The sequence below is a fragment of the Dermacentor variabilis genome, chromosome 3 (genome assembly GCF_050947875.1).
Source record: "Dermacentor variabilis isolate Ectoservices chromosome 3, ASM5094787v1, whole genome shotgun sequence".
Lineage (NCBI taxonomy): Eukaryota > Metazoa > Arthropoda > Arachnida > Ixodida > Ixodidae > Dermacentor > Dermacentor variabilis.
In genome coordinates this window covers 140486120-140504526 of record NC_134570.1, presented here as the reverse complement: position 1 = coordinate 140504526, position 18407 = coordinate 140486120, and the positions used below count along the sequence as shown (strand labels likewise).

The 18407-nt window shown below is 49.8% G+C and overlaps 1 protein-coding gene across 1 annotated transcript; it reads left to right on the top strand.

Annotated features, from left to right (window-relative positions):
• The first annotated feature begins 5180 nt into the window (after window positions 1–5180).
• Window positions 5181–7728, top strand: LOC142576332 (uncharacterized). The gene has a single exon (XM_075686423.1). The coding sequence runs from the start codon at window positions 5338–5340 to the stop codon at window positions 6535–6537; it is 1200 nt and encodes a 399-aa protein (XP_075542538.1). The 5' UTR covers window positions 5181–5337; the 3' UTR covers window positions 6538–7728.
• The last annotated feature ends 10679 nt before the right edge of the window (window positions 7729–18407 follow it).

The following is an 18407-nucleotide window of genomic DNA, read 5'->3' as shown; positions in this document are numbered from 1 at the left end:
AGTTTATGCCTCCAGTCATTTGCCGAAATGACCAGCTTGCCTTTGAGTAACGGAATACCAGACACGTTCGGCGCTACGACAGAATGCTCGCAACGCACGCTGCTTCGATAGCTCTCGCTTGAGGTCGACAGCCAAGCGGCTAGCGGAGAAGTTTCGCGCGGGCGGGGGCGGGCTCCAAAACAACCGGAAATGGACGACGTGACGTCGCATCGTGACGCAGGACCAGTGAAGGCGGAGCTTAGCCCCGCTCGCTCGGCGAACGAGTTGAGGAGGAAAAGCGTGGCTGGGGAGGAGGGTAACTTCTAATCGCTTGTAGCTCCATTAATACGTAACGCTTCACTTAAATTGTGGTGCGAATGTTCTACCTAAGCTGTACCCTACGCGTCTACAAAATTTGTCCGAACCGTTTCAGGGGCCCTTTAAGATGCACTGCGAAAGAATGATACAACATACAAAAAAATGTCAGATGCTAAAATTGACTACAGCACCACTGCCTTGTTTGAGCCTTAATTGAGACACAAGGGCCTGGAGGCATGTGCTATACAATACTGCTATCGCAGTGGCCTCCTCTGAACAGAGGAAGTGCTACGAATGTACGGGACTAATAACATGTAGGACAACATCATTCAAGAAACTGAGGACTGCATTGCTGGTAAAAAGCGTTTCTTTACCAAGAAACATTGCCGGGTGAAGTGGAACACAATAACGGTATGCCAGAGGAAATATTTTCTTTTTCTTAGCTTCGGCTTACCGACACTCCAGTATAGACCTGGAGCATGGTCAGCCTCTCTCCGCATCTACCACAGCTTTGAGGTTCATTACCAGCAGAAGGAGGAGGAATAAGTTTTTATTAAAGAACCAGCACTTTATGATGGCCAGGCCTAAGCCTCCCATGAGGGGACGTCGAGGGCTTGCTTCGCTGCCGCCTCACGGGCGTGCTGGGTCACCCAGGTTTGGTCGTCGAGGGCGGAGCCCCGCAGAGCCTCACGCAACCTTGACGAGAGGGTTGTGGTGCTAATGTGTGTGTACTGTGCTGGGCATGCCTACAGCATATGCAGAAGCGTAGACAGGTGAGTGCCACAGCACCGGCAGTTGGGGGTAGTGTAAACGTCTGGGAATATAAGGTGGAAGCGGGCGGGTAAAGGGTACGTGTTTGTAGCAGACACAGGGTGGTAGCCTGCGCACGGCTGAACTTGGAGTGAGATGGGGGGAAGATTCGGCGACTGAGGTAAAAGGCCTTAACGAGATTGTTATAAGTGGTCAGATTGTCCCTGGTATCTAACTCATCTCCAGTGACTCAGGCGTGGTTGACTAGGCCTCGCGCAATGGAGTGGGTGACCTCATTGAGGCTGGGGTGGTGTGGGTGGACAGGGCGCGCATGGGCTGGGATCCATGTCAGGGAGATCGTGCCCTCTTTAGAGCGTGGCACCTGGAAGAGGATGCAAAGAGCTTGAGGAGAAATACGGCTTTTGCTGAAGTTAGTGAGGGCTAAGCGAGAGTCACACACGATGGTGTGACAGGTGGGATCTAGAGTGGCCAGGGCGATGGCCACTTCTTCAGCTGTCTCGGCAGTGGGGGTAGTGACGCTGGAGGCGTGGCATAGGGCTCCATTGCGTGTGGTGACGGCCACAAATCGTGTGCCATGGGTAGAAAATTATGGGTCCCAAATGTGTCTTCTATTATGAGACGATAGAATAGGACATCTGTTCGCTGCAATTTTGTGGTGGAGGGCGAAAAACCTAATTGTGGCTTTATTGCCAAGAACTTAATTGTGGTTTCACAGTTTCTTTCATAAGAAAGGCTTCAGATCTGTGACAGGGACAGCAGCTGTAGGAATAATAGCTAGTGATGTGAATGATGTGGCCATTTTGTCATGTAGTACATTACCCTCAATGCCTCTATGGCCAGGTACCCAGCATATTACATGTCTATGTGACAAATAGCTGCTGCATAAGAGTGAGTAAAGTTCAATGAAAACAGGATTTGTATCCTCTTGTAAAGAAATTAATGCCTTTACAAGTCTTAAAGATTCGGTGAATATTAGTGCTCTGTCAAGTTTCAATTTCGTTATGCGTTTTACTGTTTCCAGATGTGTACTGAAAGCAAATGAGGATATAAAACAACCACAGGTGTTCCTTCATGACTACATTATGCGACAGAGTTACAAGATTCTAGGCAGGAGTAGAACAGCATGTCACCGTTCACACTGGAGGCATTTTTTTATCAAGAAGAATGCCTCTAGCTATTTGCAGCATTGAAGCATCCACAAGCCTGCACTATCTCGAGCACGACTTTATGAATGCCATTTATTTGACACAAGCTTTTTTGTGTAGTAGATTTTCTCCCAGTGATTCGATGGTGTGCACGCCCACCAAATCGTGGATGGCCCCTCAGTAAACAGTTGATTGTGGCAATCGTGCTTGCGATATTGCGCTACACTACTACAGTTGAACACCTACATTACTTTACCAGCAATTGAGCAAGCCTGGGAAAGTGCAGAAATGTCACAATGTGCTGCTGCCACATGACTACCTTCAGCATCATGACACATATGCCTACCTCTTGGAAATGAAACCAAAATGTGTTCATAGCAATGCTGTCATAGGAAATTATTTAGGCTGTTTTGAGGCTTAATTGTGTAATTGTTTAGGGTTTCAAAATTTAAAACTTTTATAGCAAAATAAAATAAGGTAAAAAATATCATGCCAGTACTTCTTTGTGTTGAACTTACCGATACTCGCTCACTTCTTCTAGTTGCAATTTAAGTTTGTCGATAATGACAAAGTCATCTGGGACATCTACAAATACTTTGAAGTCTTCATCATACACCTGTAGCAAAAGGTTAAGAAAAGAATACTGCTGTACTTATTCTTCATTCAACAACAAAGTATTGTTTACTGCAGCATTACGGGTCACTTAGATTTTTTTTTAAGGCGTCCGATATGGCACGGTGATTGGAACAGTGGCGATTATGGCCAAAGGGAGCAAATTACCGCGCTCCGCGACGGGTAGCCACCGTGGACGCACAACTAAATAAGCACACTCTGACGTGATACTTGAAAGCGTGGCTTCGTCTCGCATGCTGCATTTTTTTAGCGCAATGACAAAAAGCTGGAATGTCGCAATCTATCAACGGCCTCGACATGGTAAAACCAGCGGCCTTTCGAATGCGGCACAAAAGTGCAAGGCTAGCTATCTCCTGCAGCGCCAGCATTATGCTAATGAAAGCGAGGTTGAAATCACCGCACCGACTGACGAGCGCCTACAATCTAAAAACACGAAGCCACGCCTCCAACGAGACGTTCATTTGAGCGATCGCCAGTCGTTTGTGCGCAGGCGCGAGTAAGAGCGGGCGCGAGAGGGAAAATGTGGGGGCTTTCACTCCTTGAATATATGACTCTGCCTAGGCACTACGGAGGAGGTTTCTTAGCGCATGTTTATGCGTTTGTCCCCTAGATATGCTGGCATTGCGGAGTGCGGTCGAGTTTGTTTACGCTCCGCCGCTAGCTACCCGCGCAGTGAGGCAGTTGGCACGAACGCCCCATTTGGTGTTCGCTGTGTCTGAAGGGGCAAGGTTCTTATTGGCGTTGTATAAGTCACGGGTTGCTTTTTTATCGCGACGCTAGATTGGAGAAAGACACGTTGTCAGGCTAGTTGGTGCATAGCTTTTAATAGATGAAGCGCCAATAGTGACGGCACACAGGAAGAAATACAGACAGGACAAAAGGAGCTACTTGCCACTGTTGTTTGTTGAAGTCAAAGGTGGCTGATTATATAGCCATGAGGAGAGGGGAACGAAAAAAGAGGAACACTGACTATGTGAATTCGTACGTGTGAAAACACTGAAGATATAAATGAAGGGAATCACATTTCGTCTAAATCTAAAGCTTATCTAAAAAACGTGCTTTCCTTCGTGTAAATATTCAGAGACGGGGTGCTGACACAGGTGTCCCGTTTTCTTAATCTGGTTGGCCTCCAACAATTCACGTGCCACAGCATTCTTACTTTTAAACATGATTGTTCTATCATGAAGCCTTACTTCACATACTTATTTGTTCTCATTCCCGCAGGCCTTGCAATGAAGCTCCAAGTTTGAACCATATCCATTTTTCAATGAAAGGTTATGGTCCCACAGGCGTTCATTAATACATCGGCCAGTCTGGCCGATATACTCTTTCCCACACTTCAGCAGTATATCGCTTTCCCAACTTCACACTGGGTAGCGCCGAGCGATCACTTCTAACAAATGCAGAAATTAGTCTTTGCAGCGCGTGTGGCCATTAATTGACTCCCGCCACAGCTATGTGAATTACGACTCCAGCAGTGGTGCAGTTACCCTAGATGTAAATAACTATCCATTTTTTGTGTGTGAACGCTCGTGATCGGGTCCACAAAGTTCACGCTGTGGTTTAGTTTCCCATTGCTGATTGAGGCTCGCTCCGTTAGCATCCACTAAGTTCGGGATGCAGTTGTACGCGTCCCATTCATCACTGTGGATGGTGGTCCCCGGATCAACGTTGGCTGCAATAATGGGGCACAGCGTCGCCGCGTCTCGTCTGTCGACCTTGAACAGTCAGCTGCCCGGTGGTCACGCAGATCATGCCGAATACCCATGGTCCACGATCTGCAATGCCACCGTGATTTTGGCGGCTCGGCAGAACGTTGTTGCCCGTCATCAGATGGCCTCGATTGTATTTTCGCTTGCCGCGAAGGAGGCATTCATCACTTTGCGCAATCCTCCTAGGGCCACCGAGTGGGCGTCGCGCCAGCAGCTCGTCCCGCACAACCTATCACGGGCGTTCACACGCAAAAAATAGAAAGTTATTGGCAGAAAGTGAAGCGCCACGTCCTCTCCGCCGGCTGCAGGGTAACTGCACCGCTGCTGGAATCGTACCTCACATGGCTGTGGTGGGAGTCAATTAATCACCACACGCGCTGCAAAGACTCATTTATGCGTTCGTTAGAATCGATCGCTCGGCGCTACCCAGTGTGAAGGTACATGACAAAGTAATGAAAAAATTGGAGGACGCTCAAGCTTCGCCTTCAAGAGTGGAACGCGACAGCGTTCCCGTCGACCCGCCGAGGGGTGTAAGACAATGGGCTACGGCGCAGCGACTACGCGCCCCGCATCGGATGCGGTGAGCGTCGAGCAACGCAGCGTTCGGCGCGACAACGAAATGTGCGCCTGAGCAAGCGACGCACGCCTGAGCCTTAGAAACAGCTCGTTTCTAAGGCAACACCGCGTTCACTAGAGGCGCTTTTGTACCGCTTTGAAGCATCGAACTCGTGGCTCAGTCAGACGACTTCCGGCCACCGAGCGTGACGGACGTGTGCTTCATGGGCTCCCAAGGAGCGGCTTTAGCGGCCCAGCCGGGTCGCGGTATCAGGAGCACTGAAATGCCTGCCCAGGATTATGAAATGGTTGTTCCTCATCTGCCATCAGGTTCGAGTGTTTTGAACACAGTATTTCTGCATGGTGATGTCACCGCCAGGCCATATCGCGTCGAGCATTTTCGCGACGCCCTAGCGCGTCTGTCATTGCTGCCGGATGTGGTTGCCCTTGGGGCATATCAGATGAACCACCTGTGGGCCGTTACTTTCAACAGCGAAGGAGCGAAGGCAAAGATTCTGCAGGCCGAAGCTTTCAATGTGAAAGACCACCGCTGCGTGGTTATTGATCCGACCAACCGAGGCGTCAGGCTGAAGCTGTTTTGGCTGCTCCACGGTGTGCAAGACGACGACGTGCGCGTGGCATTAGCAGCGTTCGGAAAAGTGACCGAAATAACCCGCGATAAATGGAAGGTTAAAGGCTGTGTCGTCAAGGCTTCAACAACACGGTCGGTTACACTGAAATTGAAGGGGGGTGTTACCATCGAGGACTTGCCCCATCAGTTGCGCGTTGGTGAGGACGTTGCTCTCGTCCATGTTCCTGGTAGGGCTCCGCTCTGCCTTCGGTGCCGTGGAAAAGGACATATACGCCGTGAGTGCCGGGTGCCACGCTGCGGGCTATGCCGGCGTTTCGGCCACGATGAGAGCCAGTGCGTGCGTAGCTACGCTAATGTTGCGGGCCAGGCACGAAGTGATGAAGCGGCCGAACACATCATGGATGAAGCAGACGCGGTCGAAGCAACCCGCGGAAGTGGGGGAGATTATGCTATCAAGGAGTCGACATCCAAGGAAACCGCACCCGCACCCCTTGCAGATACCAGCCAAGCCGGTAAGGAACAAACCCAGCCGGCCGTCGCATCAAAGCCAGCGTTCTTTCCGGAAAAAGCGGATAGCGTGACTGCTGTAAGCCTGGTTACGACTGGGCAGCTGGGCGACACACAGGAAGACGCCGATACCGAGATGCCCGCAGCGTCAAGTGTACCAGTGAAGCGGGCTCACGAGGATTCGGATAATCAGGAACCGAGATTGGTCGGTGAACGCGGCGAGGAGCCTCCGCCGAAGGCACCTTCAACGCGCCGCGGACCGTTCAAGCCCAAACCGAAACTGCCACCGGAACGCAGTACTGCGTTTGCTCTCCCTCCGCCTTAGAGGAGGCTACTTTTTGCCACAACGGTTGAAGCCCGGTCTTTGATCGGGTCAGTACTAAGCTCAAATGCCTTAATGGATGTGGATTCACTCTGTTTGATGCGTGAGTAGACTGAACGGCGTCTCCCTTTTGCTTAGATGGCTACCAACCTCACGTCCAGCCTGCGTGTTGCTACGCTTAATGTAAGGGGCCTGTCGGCGCGTAGAAGGCAACTGCAACTGAGCCACCTTTTGCTAGAAAATGAAATAGATTTGCTCGCGGTTCAGGAAACTAAAATTGAAGACGAAGAACAAACAGACAGAATGGTAGCGGTCTATCGTAGCAGATACAGCGTTTGCGTATGTCATGCTGTTGGAAGAGCGGGTGGTTGCGTTATTTTTTTAAGAAATGGTATTGGTGCTGTCGATACTGTGTCCTCGTGTGAAAGTGGGCGTCTAGTAATGTGTGATTTTGAATCGGATGGTGTGGCTTGGAGAGCTGTGTGTGTATACGCTCCGAATGCAGTTGCCGAAAGGGAGAGTTTCTTCCGACAGCTGAAGCCTGTCCTGCTTACTGAAAGGCGAGTGATCTTGCTTGGTGATTTCAATTGCGTCTGTAGACCAGAGGATAGGACAACAAACCGTTCCTTTCGAGATCGGAGCGCCGAGTTACTTTCCGAAATTGTAGGTGAGCACGACCTTGAAGATGTAGGCTTGATATCGACGCATGAAGGCCAGGCAAAGTACACTCACTTTCAGGGAGGCAGTCATGCTAGATTGGACCGTATATATGTTCCTGTCGAATGCTCGCTGTCATGTTCTGACTACTAGACGACCTATGTCTCTTTTAGTGATCACTGTCTAGTCATGGTTACAATCGGTACGAAGGGAATAGCTGCGAAATTTAATTGGGACTTGTGGAAGTTTAATGATACATTACTGGAAGATGAAGAGTACTTAACTATAGTCAAGGATTATATAGCGAACATGCTGCGAAGTAACTCCGGAAGTTTTATGCAAGTATGGGAGCAGTTCAAATGTGATATTAAAAGAGCCGCTATTGATAGATCATGCGCGCTCCGGCGAAAAGAAAAACAACGAGTTAAAGAGCTGCAGAGTGCCCTAGATTTTATGCTAAGTACGGAGTGCTACGAGCCGGGATTGTTCACAAAAGAAATTAAAGAGACTAAAACTAAGCTCGAGGCAATAGACGAAGAAATGTACCGTGGCGCAGTGATAAGGGCGCGTAACGCGAAACTGTGGTCCGGAGAGACGCCCACCAAACGCGCGCTCAGTGATGAAAAAAGGCACGCTTTGTCGAAAGAGATAACGGAAATATGCTATCAAAACGAAATCACAAATCGAAGAGAAATAATCAAGCAGGCATTCGTCGAACATTACACAGATATTTTCAGCCTTAATACTCCGGACACTGACTACTTCAGAACAGAATTCCTATCGCTGATGCCGAGATTAGAGGATGACCTTGTGCACGCTCTAGAAGCCAGTATCACGGCTGGGGAAATTGAATCAGCGATTCTGGAGCTTAGTTCAAACAAGTCGCCTGGGCCAGACGGTCTCGGTGTATCTCTATATAAAGCCTTTAGAACAGAAATGGCAGTCTCACTTGAAAGGCTGATTAGCGAATTCTATGAAATGAAAGCAAGTCCTCCATCCTTCCGAACGTCCCACGTAGTGCTAATTCCTAAAACGAATGATCCGATTAAGTTAGTCTGTTGAATCATACCGTCCCATCAGTCTAACAAACGTGGACTATAAGATATTCATGAAGATTTTAGCTCGACGCCTTCAAAGTGTTATTAAGTCACTTGTAGGGCCACATCAAACATGCGGCATAAAAGGCAGGTCAATCTTTACCAATGTTCACACAGCTAGAACTGTCCTTGAATGCTGTGACGGAATGTATGGGCGCGTGGCCATGTTGCAATTAGATCTGCACAAGGCGTTCGATAAAGTCGTACACGAAGTTCTGTTCTCGATCCTAGACCATATCAATGTTGGAACTGTTATTACAGAAGGTGTTAAAATGATGTACAATGGTTGTATAGCGAAGCTGATAATTAATAGGCAGTTAAGTGATGGTATTCCTGTGCTGTCGTCTGTGAGACAAGGCTGCCCTTTATCCCCCCTGCTTTTCGCTCTCTACCTCGAGCCCTTTTGTTTGCGGCTGCTGAAGAGCCCAAACATTCGGGGTTACACGTTTCATAAAACTGAAGTTCGAGTTTTAGCATATGCTGATGATGTAGCAGTGTTTTGTACGGACTATGACAGTGTCAAAGAGACACTGTCATAGTCATGTTTTACAGCCTCTTCGTACAAGAGGCTGTAAAATTTTGTACTGCAAGTGGAAGTGCTATTAACTGGAAGAAGTGTCTTGGTTTTTGGCATGGGAATTGGCAATACAAGCCTGAGACTTTTTGTAACATGCAATGGGCGGCAACTCCAGGCACCTACCTAGGTGTCCCCCTCGAACATTATCGAGATAGCAAAGAATATTGGGACAATGAAGTAGCGCGAATGAAAACCCAGACCGGCAAATGGGGAGGGCATAAATTGTCAATGTTTGCAAGAGCCACAGTGTGTAATTTGTTTTTAGTCGCGAAAATCTTTTATGTGATGCAAGCGTTATGTCTGACGAGGATGTCTGTGCAAAAGCTACATAGAGTATTTGCGGTGTTCATTTGGGCCTCAACATGGGAACGTACAAGTCGTAGTAATCTGTTCCATAGAGTGTTTAACGGGGGGCTGGGGTTGTCACATTTGTTCCTCAAACAGATTGTAAGCAGGTTTACTTTTTTGCGTGATCAAAAGGATGCTTTTCTGAGAACAATGATTCAAGCTAGACTGCGTGATTCATTGCCTGATTATGTAGTGTCGTCCATGTATGCGGGGCCAATGCCTTTGAGTGCTTTTTTGCGTGAAGTGGTCGCGTCTTTCCGAATACTAAAAGCAAGATTTTCTAGTGAATACCTGGCCGTTGTTACTAGTAAGAAGTTGTACAAAGATCTTGTTGATGTATTCTTGCCAGTACCGTTGTATCGTACAGTATTTGTTTTAGGTTCAGAACGAGATGTTCTTAAGAGAGTTAAACGTATGCCGGTAAGAGCTTCAGTTAAATCTTTCTTCTTTCAACTACATACAGGCACTCTCCCAGTGAAACCGTGGCTGCAAAGCAAAGGCATTTTTGTACCTTGGTCCGTGAAGTGCTTTATATGCAAAAAACCGGAGACGATTGAGCATATCTTTTTGGACTGTCATGACGCAGTGTTTTTGTGGGATATTCTAAAACGTAGCCTTAAAAAGGAATTGCCGTTAAGTGCTTTCGGAATACGCTTCCTGCCATGCGCGGAACCAGAGGGTGTGCCTGTCGATCTGTTAATGCTTCTGTGCATGCACAGTGTGTGGCGAACGCGTATGGATATTAGACATGAGCGCATTGTCCAGGCCCCAGCACATGAATACTTCATTGAAAGTGTGTTATATATACGCGAATTTTTCTGCACACAGAGTGATCCTCCTGATTGGCTAAGTGCTTTGGACAAAGTGACTAGCCTACATCGTTCTTATCACACCACACTGATCCGGCAGTGACTAGCTGTTTTTTATGGCCATGTAATACTCACATTGTATTTTCTTTTGCCTAGCCGGTAATAAAAAGAAAAAACTCGTGGCTCAGTAGTAACGTCTCCCTCTCACACTCCGGAGACCCTGGTTCGATTCCCACCCAGCCCATCTTGCAAGTAGTTTTTTATTCATGAAGTGCCTGCTGGGATTTATCGCTCACGACCAACGACGCCGACACTGACGACACCGGCTTTTCTGCGATACGAGCTCCTTAACGCTGTCGCGTTAAAACAAAGCGGTTTTCTCACCCTTTGCTTTAGTATGAATGTTTCCCAGCATTGCTGCGCGCTTACATACACGGTACGCCCGCGGCGCAGCACTTCCGCGCTAAGCAACGCTCACTTTGCTCACTTCGTATTTATATGTAAGCGCGAGTAGCGAGCGATGTGTTCAAAGACCAGTGCAAGAAAGGCGCAAGTCTGTGCGCCTGCACCAAGCCGCGCCGAATCAAACCAGAGGAAAGGAAAAAAGCGACAAGCGATCGTATAAAAGCCTATAGTCGGATACAGTTTTAGAAAAAAGGGGAGGCACCGCCCAGATGACCGAAGCGGCGGGGTCACCGGCCGTCCGGCGCATGACGTCGGTCCACAGTGCGCGCCCATTGGTGGATGCTCGGTGCATCCGCCTCGGAGGAGTAAACGCCCCCTTTTTCTAAAGTTGTATCCGACTATAGTGCAAAACCAGACGCACACCAATGTGCGCTCGGAAAACCGATCGTGTAAAAGCCTAGTGCAGCAACCAGGCGCACGTTAATCTGCGCTCGGTAAAGCGCGCGCAAGTACGTAGCGAGCCGCGCCAATTCAATTCAGAAGCCAGAGGAGAAGGTTCAGAGGGTGCAGTTCAGAGGGTGCAGCACCGTCGTCCTCGTTTTTCCGGTGCTGCGCGAGCCCTCTGCGCTTTTTTCCTCGTTTTCTCAAGGTGCAGGCCTAGTTCTGCACAGGTTCTCGGCCGCCGTGCACCAGCCCGAGGAGAGGTGCCGAGAAAGTGCAGGCATGGCGTGCTACATCCCACCCAACCGTGAGCAGGCGACGCTGAAGCTCGTTCTCCAGGGTGTCGAGAAGGAAGTTAATCTGCTTCGCAACCAGGATGGTTCAGCCATGGAGACCTCGGATGGTTATGTATACCAGGCATCAGGTAAGTGAAGCTAGCCGCATGGTGGCGAGAAACACGTGGTTAGCTGTCAGATGGAGTCTTATTAGCGGTAGACTGCGATTGTCGCTTGTTTCAGGTACCACTTGTAATTCTGGGATGCCGTGATGTGCTGCTTAGATATTTCAAATGTTGGTCTTTGCCTTTGCAGACGGGCAATGTGTCACTTTGCGGTTCGCGGCCAACGATGAGGACTTGCCCACTCCAGCGCAGCCTACGACGCCCACTTCCGCCGCCGACAGTGACGATAGGCACCCGCTACTCTTTCTGCAGCATCCGCTGAAGACGTAGAACTCTGGAGTAGTCGCAAAACAAAGTTCTTTATCTCCAAATACTCGGAGATGAAGGACTTAGTTGGAAGAAGTAGAGCCTTAAGGTACGATATCATTCATGTTCAAAATAACAGCTTGTGCAAGAGAGAAATGTACTTATGTAGTGTACAGTGGCACTGGCCATGGGGCCGAATCTTGTAACGGTTCGGTTGGGGAACCGTTCCTTTGGCCTCACCTGATTGGCCAAAATTTTGATTACGTCACAGGTCGTCAGAGGCAGCGGGGCGGTATCGCAATTTTCGAATACGTCACGCATCTGTCAATCATCTTCAAAGTGAACCGGTCGCAGGAACCGGAGAAGGGGTAGTCCGCTTTGGGTTCCGTTGCTGTGGCTTGGCTGTTGGCTTGTGACCCTGGCCGCGCGCCCCCGGAGACGCGCGGGCGTGCGTTGGTTGCTTCGGAGGCTATTACTTGCCTTCGTCGTCTGCTTGGCGTTGCTCTTTCGGTGTCGACCACGGCTGGAAATGCGATACGCTTTCGAAGAAGTGGCGGATAATGAGTTGCACCGCCCTTGCTGGCTTTCTAAGTAGACCTTTTGCAAGCTACGCTATCAAATGGAGGAGACTCGGGTGCAAGCGTACGAGTGGCCATTCCACGCAGAGGAAGGGATATTGCGCGCTGCGGTTCATCGCCACCGGCCTGCAGCTCCCAGAGCTCAGTCGGACGCGAAGCATTAATCGGAATTGCCTAGATCTCTGCTGCCGGCATTGTCCACAAAGTTGCTCTCGCAATTACTGTGTTGGCCGGTTGAAGGGCTGGGTCAGCTTTGCCGTGACTTCAGCTTCAAAGTCAGTGCCAAGGAGATATTTGCATGGTGAGATCGAATTCCCAGTGCTATCGCCAGTGTGAATAGCTCGCAGATCGCCGTTCAGCAGTCAGAAGGGTTCAACCTAGACTGGTTCATCGCTTCCTTCGTTCGGCTGATAAAACTATAGAGTCAGGACGGGAAGGTATTGTGGAGCTCTCTTATTTGGCTGCCCTGCAATTTCTCTAGTTCGGGAGTGCCATACTTTGTTTCTCAATTTCACGGCACAGCGCGCACCGTCAGCGCCACACTGTTTGATTTGACTTCGCGCAGGCAATGCAGGGCCCGTATACCGTAATGTTCGATTTAAGTTCCACTGCTTCTATCACGAGACGCGCCGTGGGGCAGATCGCAGGGATAGCGGCAGCGCGGCGGCGAGCGAGTCATGTCCGAGCCGATGACGAAGGGCGAAAAAAGAAGGAAAATTGATATAGTCGGCTAGTAAAGGTGTCCCTAAGAACCAGTTCACGGTTTTGGCGTACTAGCTACCTGAGAAGTGCTGGTAGTGCGTTCCTGTTGCATGCATCGTGCGAGCTCCTGGTAGCAGACGACATAGCCCTGCGCTCTGCCAACTCTGTGGCCAACTCATTTACGCTTACGATACCGCCTGTGGGCTGAGCATGAAAAAGAATGACATTAATAAATTACTTCTGCATTGCGTAAACGCCCGACACCACAAGTTTATACATCAAAACTAGGCGTATAATATTTAATTTATATTTTACATTCTTTTAGCAAGTAGAAACATTCTGCAATTTCCCGATTAGCTCGTCATATAATGACGTACACTTTAGAGGTGGCACCCTCTCATCTATTGGTCGCGTACTCCCCTTCTTGCACCGCCGGCTTGGGAGTGGCACATCTAACGACGTAAGCGGCGAAGCGGACGGTTCATATTCCGAACCGTTATAAGATTCGGCCCCTGGCCATAGTTTCTCGAATTTCTAGTGTCAATGTTGCTGCAGTGTTTTCCATTACCCCGCGGTATATGTTCCCTACAGCTTAGTATACTTTCATCCCACTCTGAGTGCTTGCAGTATGCGGCAGCTGAAACGCAAATATTCTGATTATAGAATACCTGGTTGCAGCAAACTTCAGGTATAAAAATACTAAAATACTGTGCGGCCTGACACAATGTTAAATGTTCTAAAATGCAGCGCCCCCTGGCAGCCCTGTTTGTTTTGTGTTGCTGCTGCGCCATGCCTGGCGGGCAATATATCAGGGGCCGCGGTAGTCGCGTTTCAGCAATAAAGGTGCGAGTTCATCACTACTAGGCGTGCTGGCCTGTTTCTTCGGTGGCTGCGTTTCGCGGGCCATACTCAATTGTACCAACTGGCGACGAGGTAAAAAGGATTTCTACTGCTGCGCGCACTACGTCCGAGCCTTACTGCTGCCACGATACTGCTACTTCGGATTCTACTTCTGTGATGGATGCCAGGGACTTCGCCGCTGCTGAGACGCATCCTCTGTTGACCGGTACTGCTGCTACCGCGACGAGTCCAAGTTGCTGCCCATGCTACTTTTGAAGAACGCCTTCTCGTATACTACAGCAACGACTTACACTACGGACTTTCAGGCGCTACTACGGGAAGCGTCGTTACATCCTGCGACCTATTCCTCGGAATTAGAACGGCTGAGACGCTACCCGGACGCTAACCCTACTTCGAACGTTTCTGCTGCGACGCGTCCGTGAACGCCACGTATGCCGCGCCTGCTGCGTTTCAAGTGAGTCTACGTTGCCGCACGGTTCGACCACCCGTTCAACATGCCAAATTTCGGCAGTCTCGAGCCATTCGAGGGCGGAGGAAATGACTCGCCCTGCTATGTGACCGACTCGAAGCATTTTTCGCGGCGAATGATATCGCCGAAAACAAAAAAAACGTCCGTATTTATCAGTTGTTGCGGACAGAAGACGTATGCGTTGCTTCGCAATTTGGTGAAACCTGACAAGCCGAGTGACAAAACGCTCCAACAGATTCTTTTGGTTCTTGGAAACTACTATTGCCCGAAGCCGTCTGCAGTCGTGCAGCGTTTCCGTTTCAACTCCCGAGTTCGCGCGGAGGCGAATCTATCTGCGAGTTCATTGCAGCGCTGAAAAGCCTCTCAGAGCATTGCAACTGCGGTACCTAACTAGAAGACATGATACGTGACCGTATTGTATGTGGTGCGAACAACGCAGACATTCAAACAAGATTGCTGGAAAAAGCGGACCTCACTTTCCAGGATGCCGTGCAGACAGCCCTAGCAATGGAAGCAGCGAAAAGGGACGCCGGGGAGATTGCACAAGCTAACCCTAACGGCACCTATTTGACCCACCGCGTCTCGTCAGGCTACGAGGCCGTCACCTGCTATCGCTGCGGGGGTGGACATCTTGCATCCGAATGCAAGCATGTGAAGACCGTCTGCAATTACTGCCACAAACGGGGTCACCTGGCGAAAGTCTGCAATACGAAACGAAAGGACAGCCAAGCCCGAAGCAGCAGTCCTCACGAGCAGCGTTCGCCTACTGCACGAAGTTCGCAGGCGTCAAGCAACCGCCTTCGCGTGCACACAGTAAAAGATGAAGATGCCGTTGCAGTTTCGCCTTCAGAAGTCTGCGACATGTGGCACATTAACTACGCCGAACCGCCTCCGCCTTTCACCGTCACCGTTGACGTTTGCGGCAAGCCGCTCCGCATGGAAGTGGACACGGGGGCAAGCGTCTCCGTCATTGCCAAGTCGCGGCTCCTACAGCTTCTGCCTTCGGTTAATGTGCAGCCGTCGCAAGTGTTTCTGCGAAGCTATTCCGGGGAACTGAAAAAAGTCGAAGGCAAGGCTGACATCCTTGTGAAGTTTCATGGCAAGGAGGCGGATCTACCCATTTTTCTGACCGCAGACAATTCACCTACTCTGCTAGGACGCAACTGGATGCGCGAGCTGGGCATCGGCCTCTCCAATGTTGAAGTAAATATACATGCCCTTCCTGACATCAAACACCTAGTCCGGGACTTTGCAGATGTGTTCGAAGAAGGTCTTGGTACGTACAAAGGTGCTGAAGCGTCATTACATGTTCCTTCAGATGCCCCACCTAGGTTCTTCAAGCCACGCATTCTGCCATATGCCTTAACAGATGGAGTCACGCAAGAAATACAACGATTAAGAAGAGATGGCATCCTTGTTCCAGCGAAAAGATCCAGGTGGGCTGCACCTATTGTTCCTGTGGTAAAAAAGGATGGGCGCATTAGAATCTGTGGAGACTTTAGTGTCACCATCAACCCAGTAGCGACAGTGGACAAATATCCAATTCCAAGGATTGAGGACCTGTGGACTGTCCTTGCAGGGGGTGAGAAATTCACCAAATTGGATTTGCATGACGCGTATCAGCAAGTAGTTCTTGATGAAGCCTCCAGAGAGTACGTCACAATTTCAACACACATGGGGTTGTTTCAGTACACCCGCTTGCCTTTTGGAGTCTCATCAGCTCCTGCTATATTTCAGCGCGAGATGGAGAACTTGCTGAGAGGACTACCACATGTGGCCGTCTATTTTGACGACATTCTTGTCACAGGTGCTAATGATGCTGAGCATTTCAACAACCTTCGTGCTGTGCTTCGTAAGCTTCAAGAATCTGGCCTCAAGGTGAAACTCCAAAAGTGTCATTTCTTCGTGCCACAAGTGGAGTATCTTGGGCACATCATCAGCAAGGAGGGCCCTTCCCCGAACGTCGACAAGATGGCTGCCATTCTGCATGCCTCTGTGCCATAGGACGTCAAAGAACTTCAGAGTTTCTTGGGACTTGTCAATTTTTACCGACGTTTTTTGCCTAATCTTTTTGCACTTCTTTCTCCCCTACACTCTCTTCTTTGTGATGGAAAGAAATGGGAGTGGGGGCAGGACCAGCAAGATGCATTCACAGCCTGCAAACACCTGGTGGCCTCAGCTCCAGTTCTCGTACATTTCCGCCCTGACACGCCTGTGTGCCTCAGCTGTGACGCATCACCTTATGGCATAAGTGCAGTTCTGGCCCACAAAGATGCTGATGGCCAGGAACATCCCATTGCTTTTGCCTCAGGGAGCTTGTCAAAAGCAGAACGAAATTAGTCACCTTGACAGGGAGGCCCTGGCACTCGTGTTTGGTGTAGAGCGGTCCCACCAGTACTTGTGGAGCATACCGTTTGAAGCATACACTGACCACAAGCCACTTCTGGAACTGCTGGGTGCCAACAAGCCTGTCCCTGTGCAAGCATCACCAAGGTTAGTCCGGTGGGCTCTCAAGCTATCTGCGTACAAGTACGCACTGGTATACAAGCCTGGAAGAGAGCTTGGCCCTGCTGATGCTCTTAGCAGACTGCCACTACCTAACGAGAGCACCACACTACCTGCCCCTGCCGAGATTTTCATGTTGGAGGAGGCCTATCCTAGACTTTTCACCTGCTGTGGTGGCACGAACCACCAGGAACGATACAGTTCTGGGTCATGTTGTGCATTCTGTACTGAAAGGAGAGAGCCTTCCAGCTGGGCCAGAGTGGAACCCTTGCAGCAGAAGAAGCTCAGAACTGTCTCCATGAAGGCTGCCTACTGTGGGGGTCACGAGTAGTAATTCCCAAATCACTGCAGGCCCAAGTTCTTGGAGTACTTCACGCCAGTCACCCTGGTATTGAAAAAAGCAAACTGATTGCCAGGAGCCATGTCTGGTGGCCAGGCATAGACAATGACATTGCCAGCAGCTGAAAACAGTGAAAAGCTGCGCTACGTGCCAGGCTCAACAACGGGCTGCGCAGCCGGTCCCACAGATGCCATGGCCGTTTCCGCACCGACCCTGGTCACGGCTCCACAATGATTTTGGGGGACCATTTCTACGACACACGTTCTTAGTCATCGTGGATGCTTTCTCGAAGTGGATAGTTTTCCCTGTGTCATCCACATCTGCAGAATCTACCATTTCTGCCCTGAGAATTGCATTTGCTCACCATGGCCTCCCTGACGTAATAGTTTCTGACAATGGCCCGGCGTTTACCAGTGCACAGTACCTTGAGTTCTTAACTCGAAACAAAATTCGCCGCATGCATGTACCACCGTATCACCCCGCTTCCAACGGTGCAGCAGAACGAGTGGTACAGACTGTAAAGAACAAACTCAAGAAGTCTGGCTCTGGCGACTTCAAGACACAGATTTCCAGGTTTTTATTTCTTTATCGGACAACCCCACATGAAGTAACTGGTCGACCACCATGTGAGCTCCTAATGGTGAGAATGTTCAAGACTCCTCTGGATGTCCTGCGGCCTACCCTACAAGCATCGGTGCCATTTAAACAACTGAAACAGAAGTTGAATGCTGACAGAGGGTCACGGCAGGCTCCAGTACTCCAACCAGGAGATAGTGCATGCGAGAAACTTCCGCACAGGTGCACCATGGGTACCTGCCAGTGTTTAAGACGTCAATCCACCGTCGGCCCAGGTTCTTTGTCAAGACTGTTCGACATGGAGCTGACACAATGACCACTTGCGCCTTGCGCAGACAGCGCCACTTCGTCCTGCTGGAGCAGAAGTTTCTCCTCAACTGGGGCAACCGCCCATCCACTCTCCAGCTATCCCGGATGTGCTTCTTGAGAGTGAACCAGCCATACATCTGCCAGCTGCACCCGACGTGCTACATGAGGAACAGTCGCCGGGAAGCGTATCTGGAAGTGACAGTGCCGTGGACAACCCTGTCATGGCTGCACCTTGCACTCCACAGTTGCAAGACATGGCCAGTGCCACTGCGAAAAAGTTTAAGCATGTGTTTTGCTCTAAACTATGCTTTCTCTTTGTGTTTAGAATGAGAAAGCTTTTGTGGCTAAAACTTGCAGAACTTGTGAACGAGGGGTTCAGCTGCAACCTCACTGCCACTCAAGTACAAAATAAATGGAAATCGTTCGAGCGTTCCTACAAAAAATCAAAAAAAGAGAACAGTTCGTCTGGGCACCACCGTGTGAGCTGTGAACA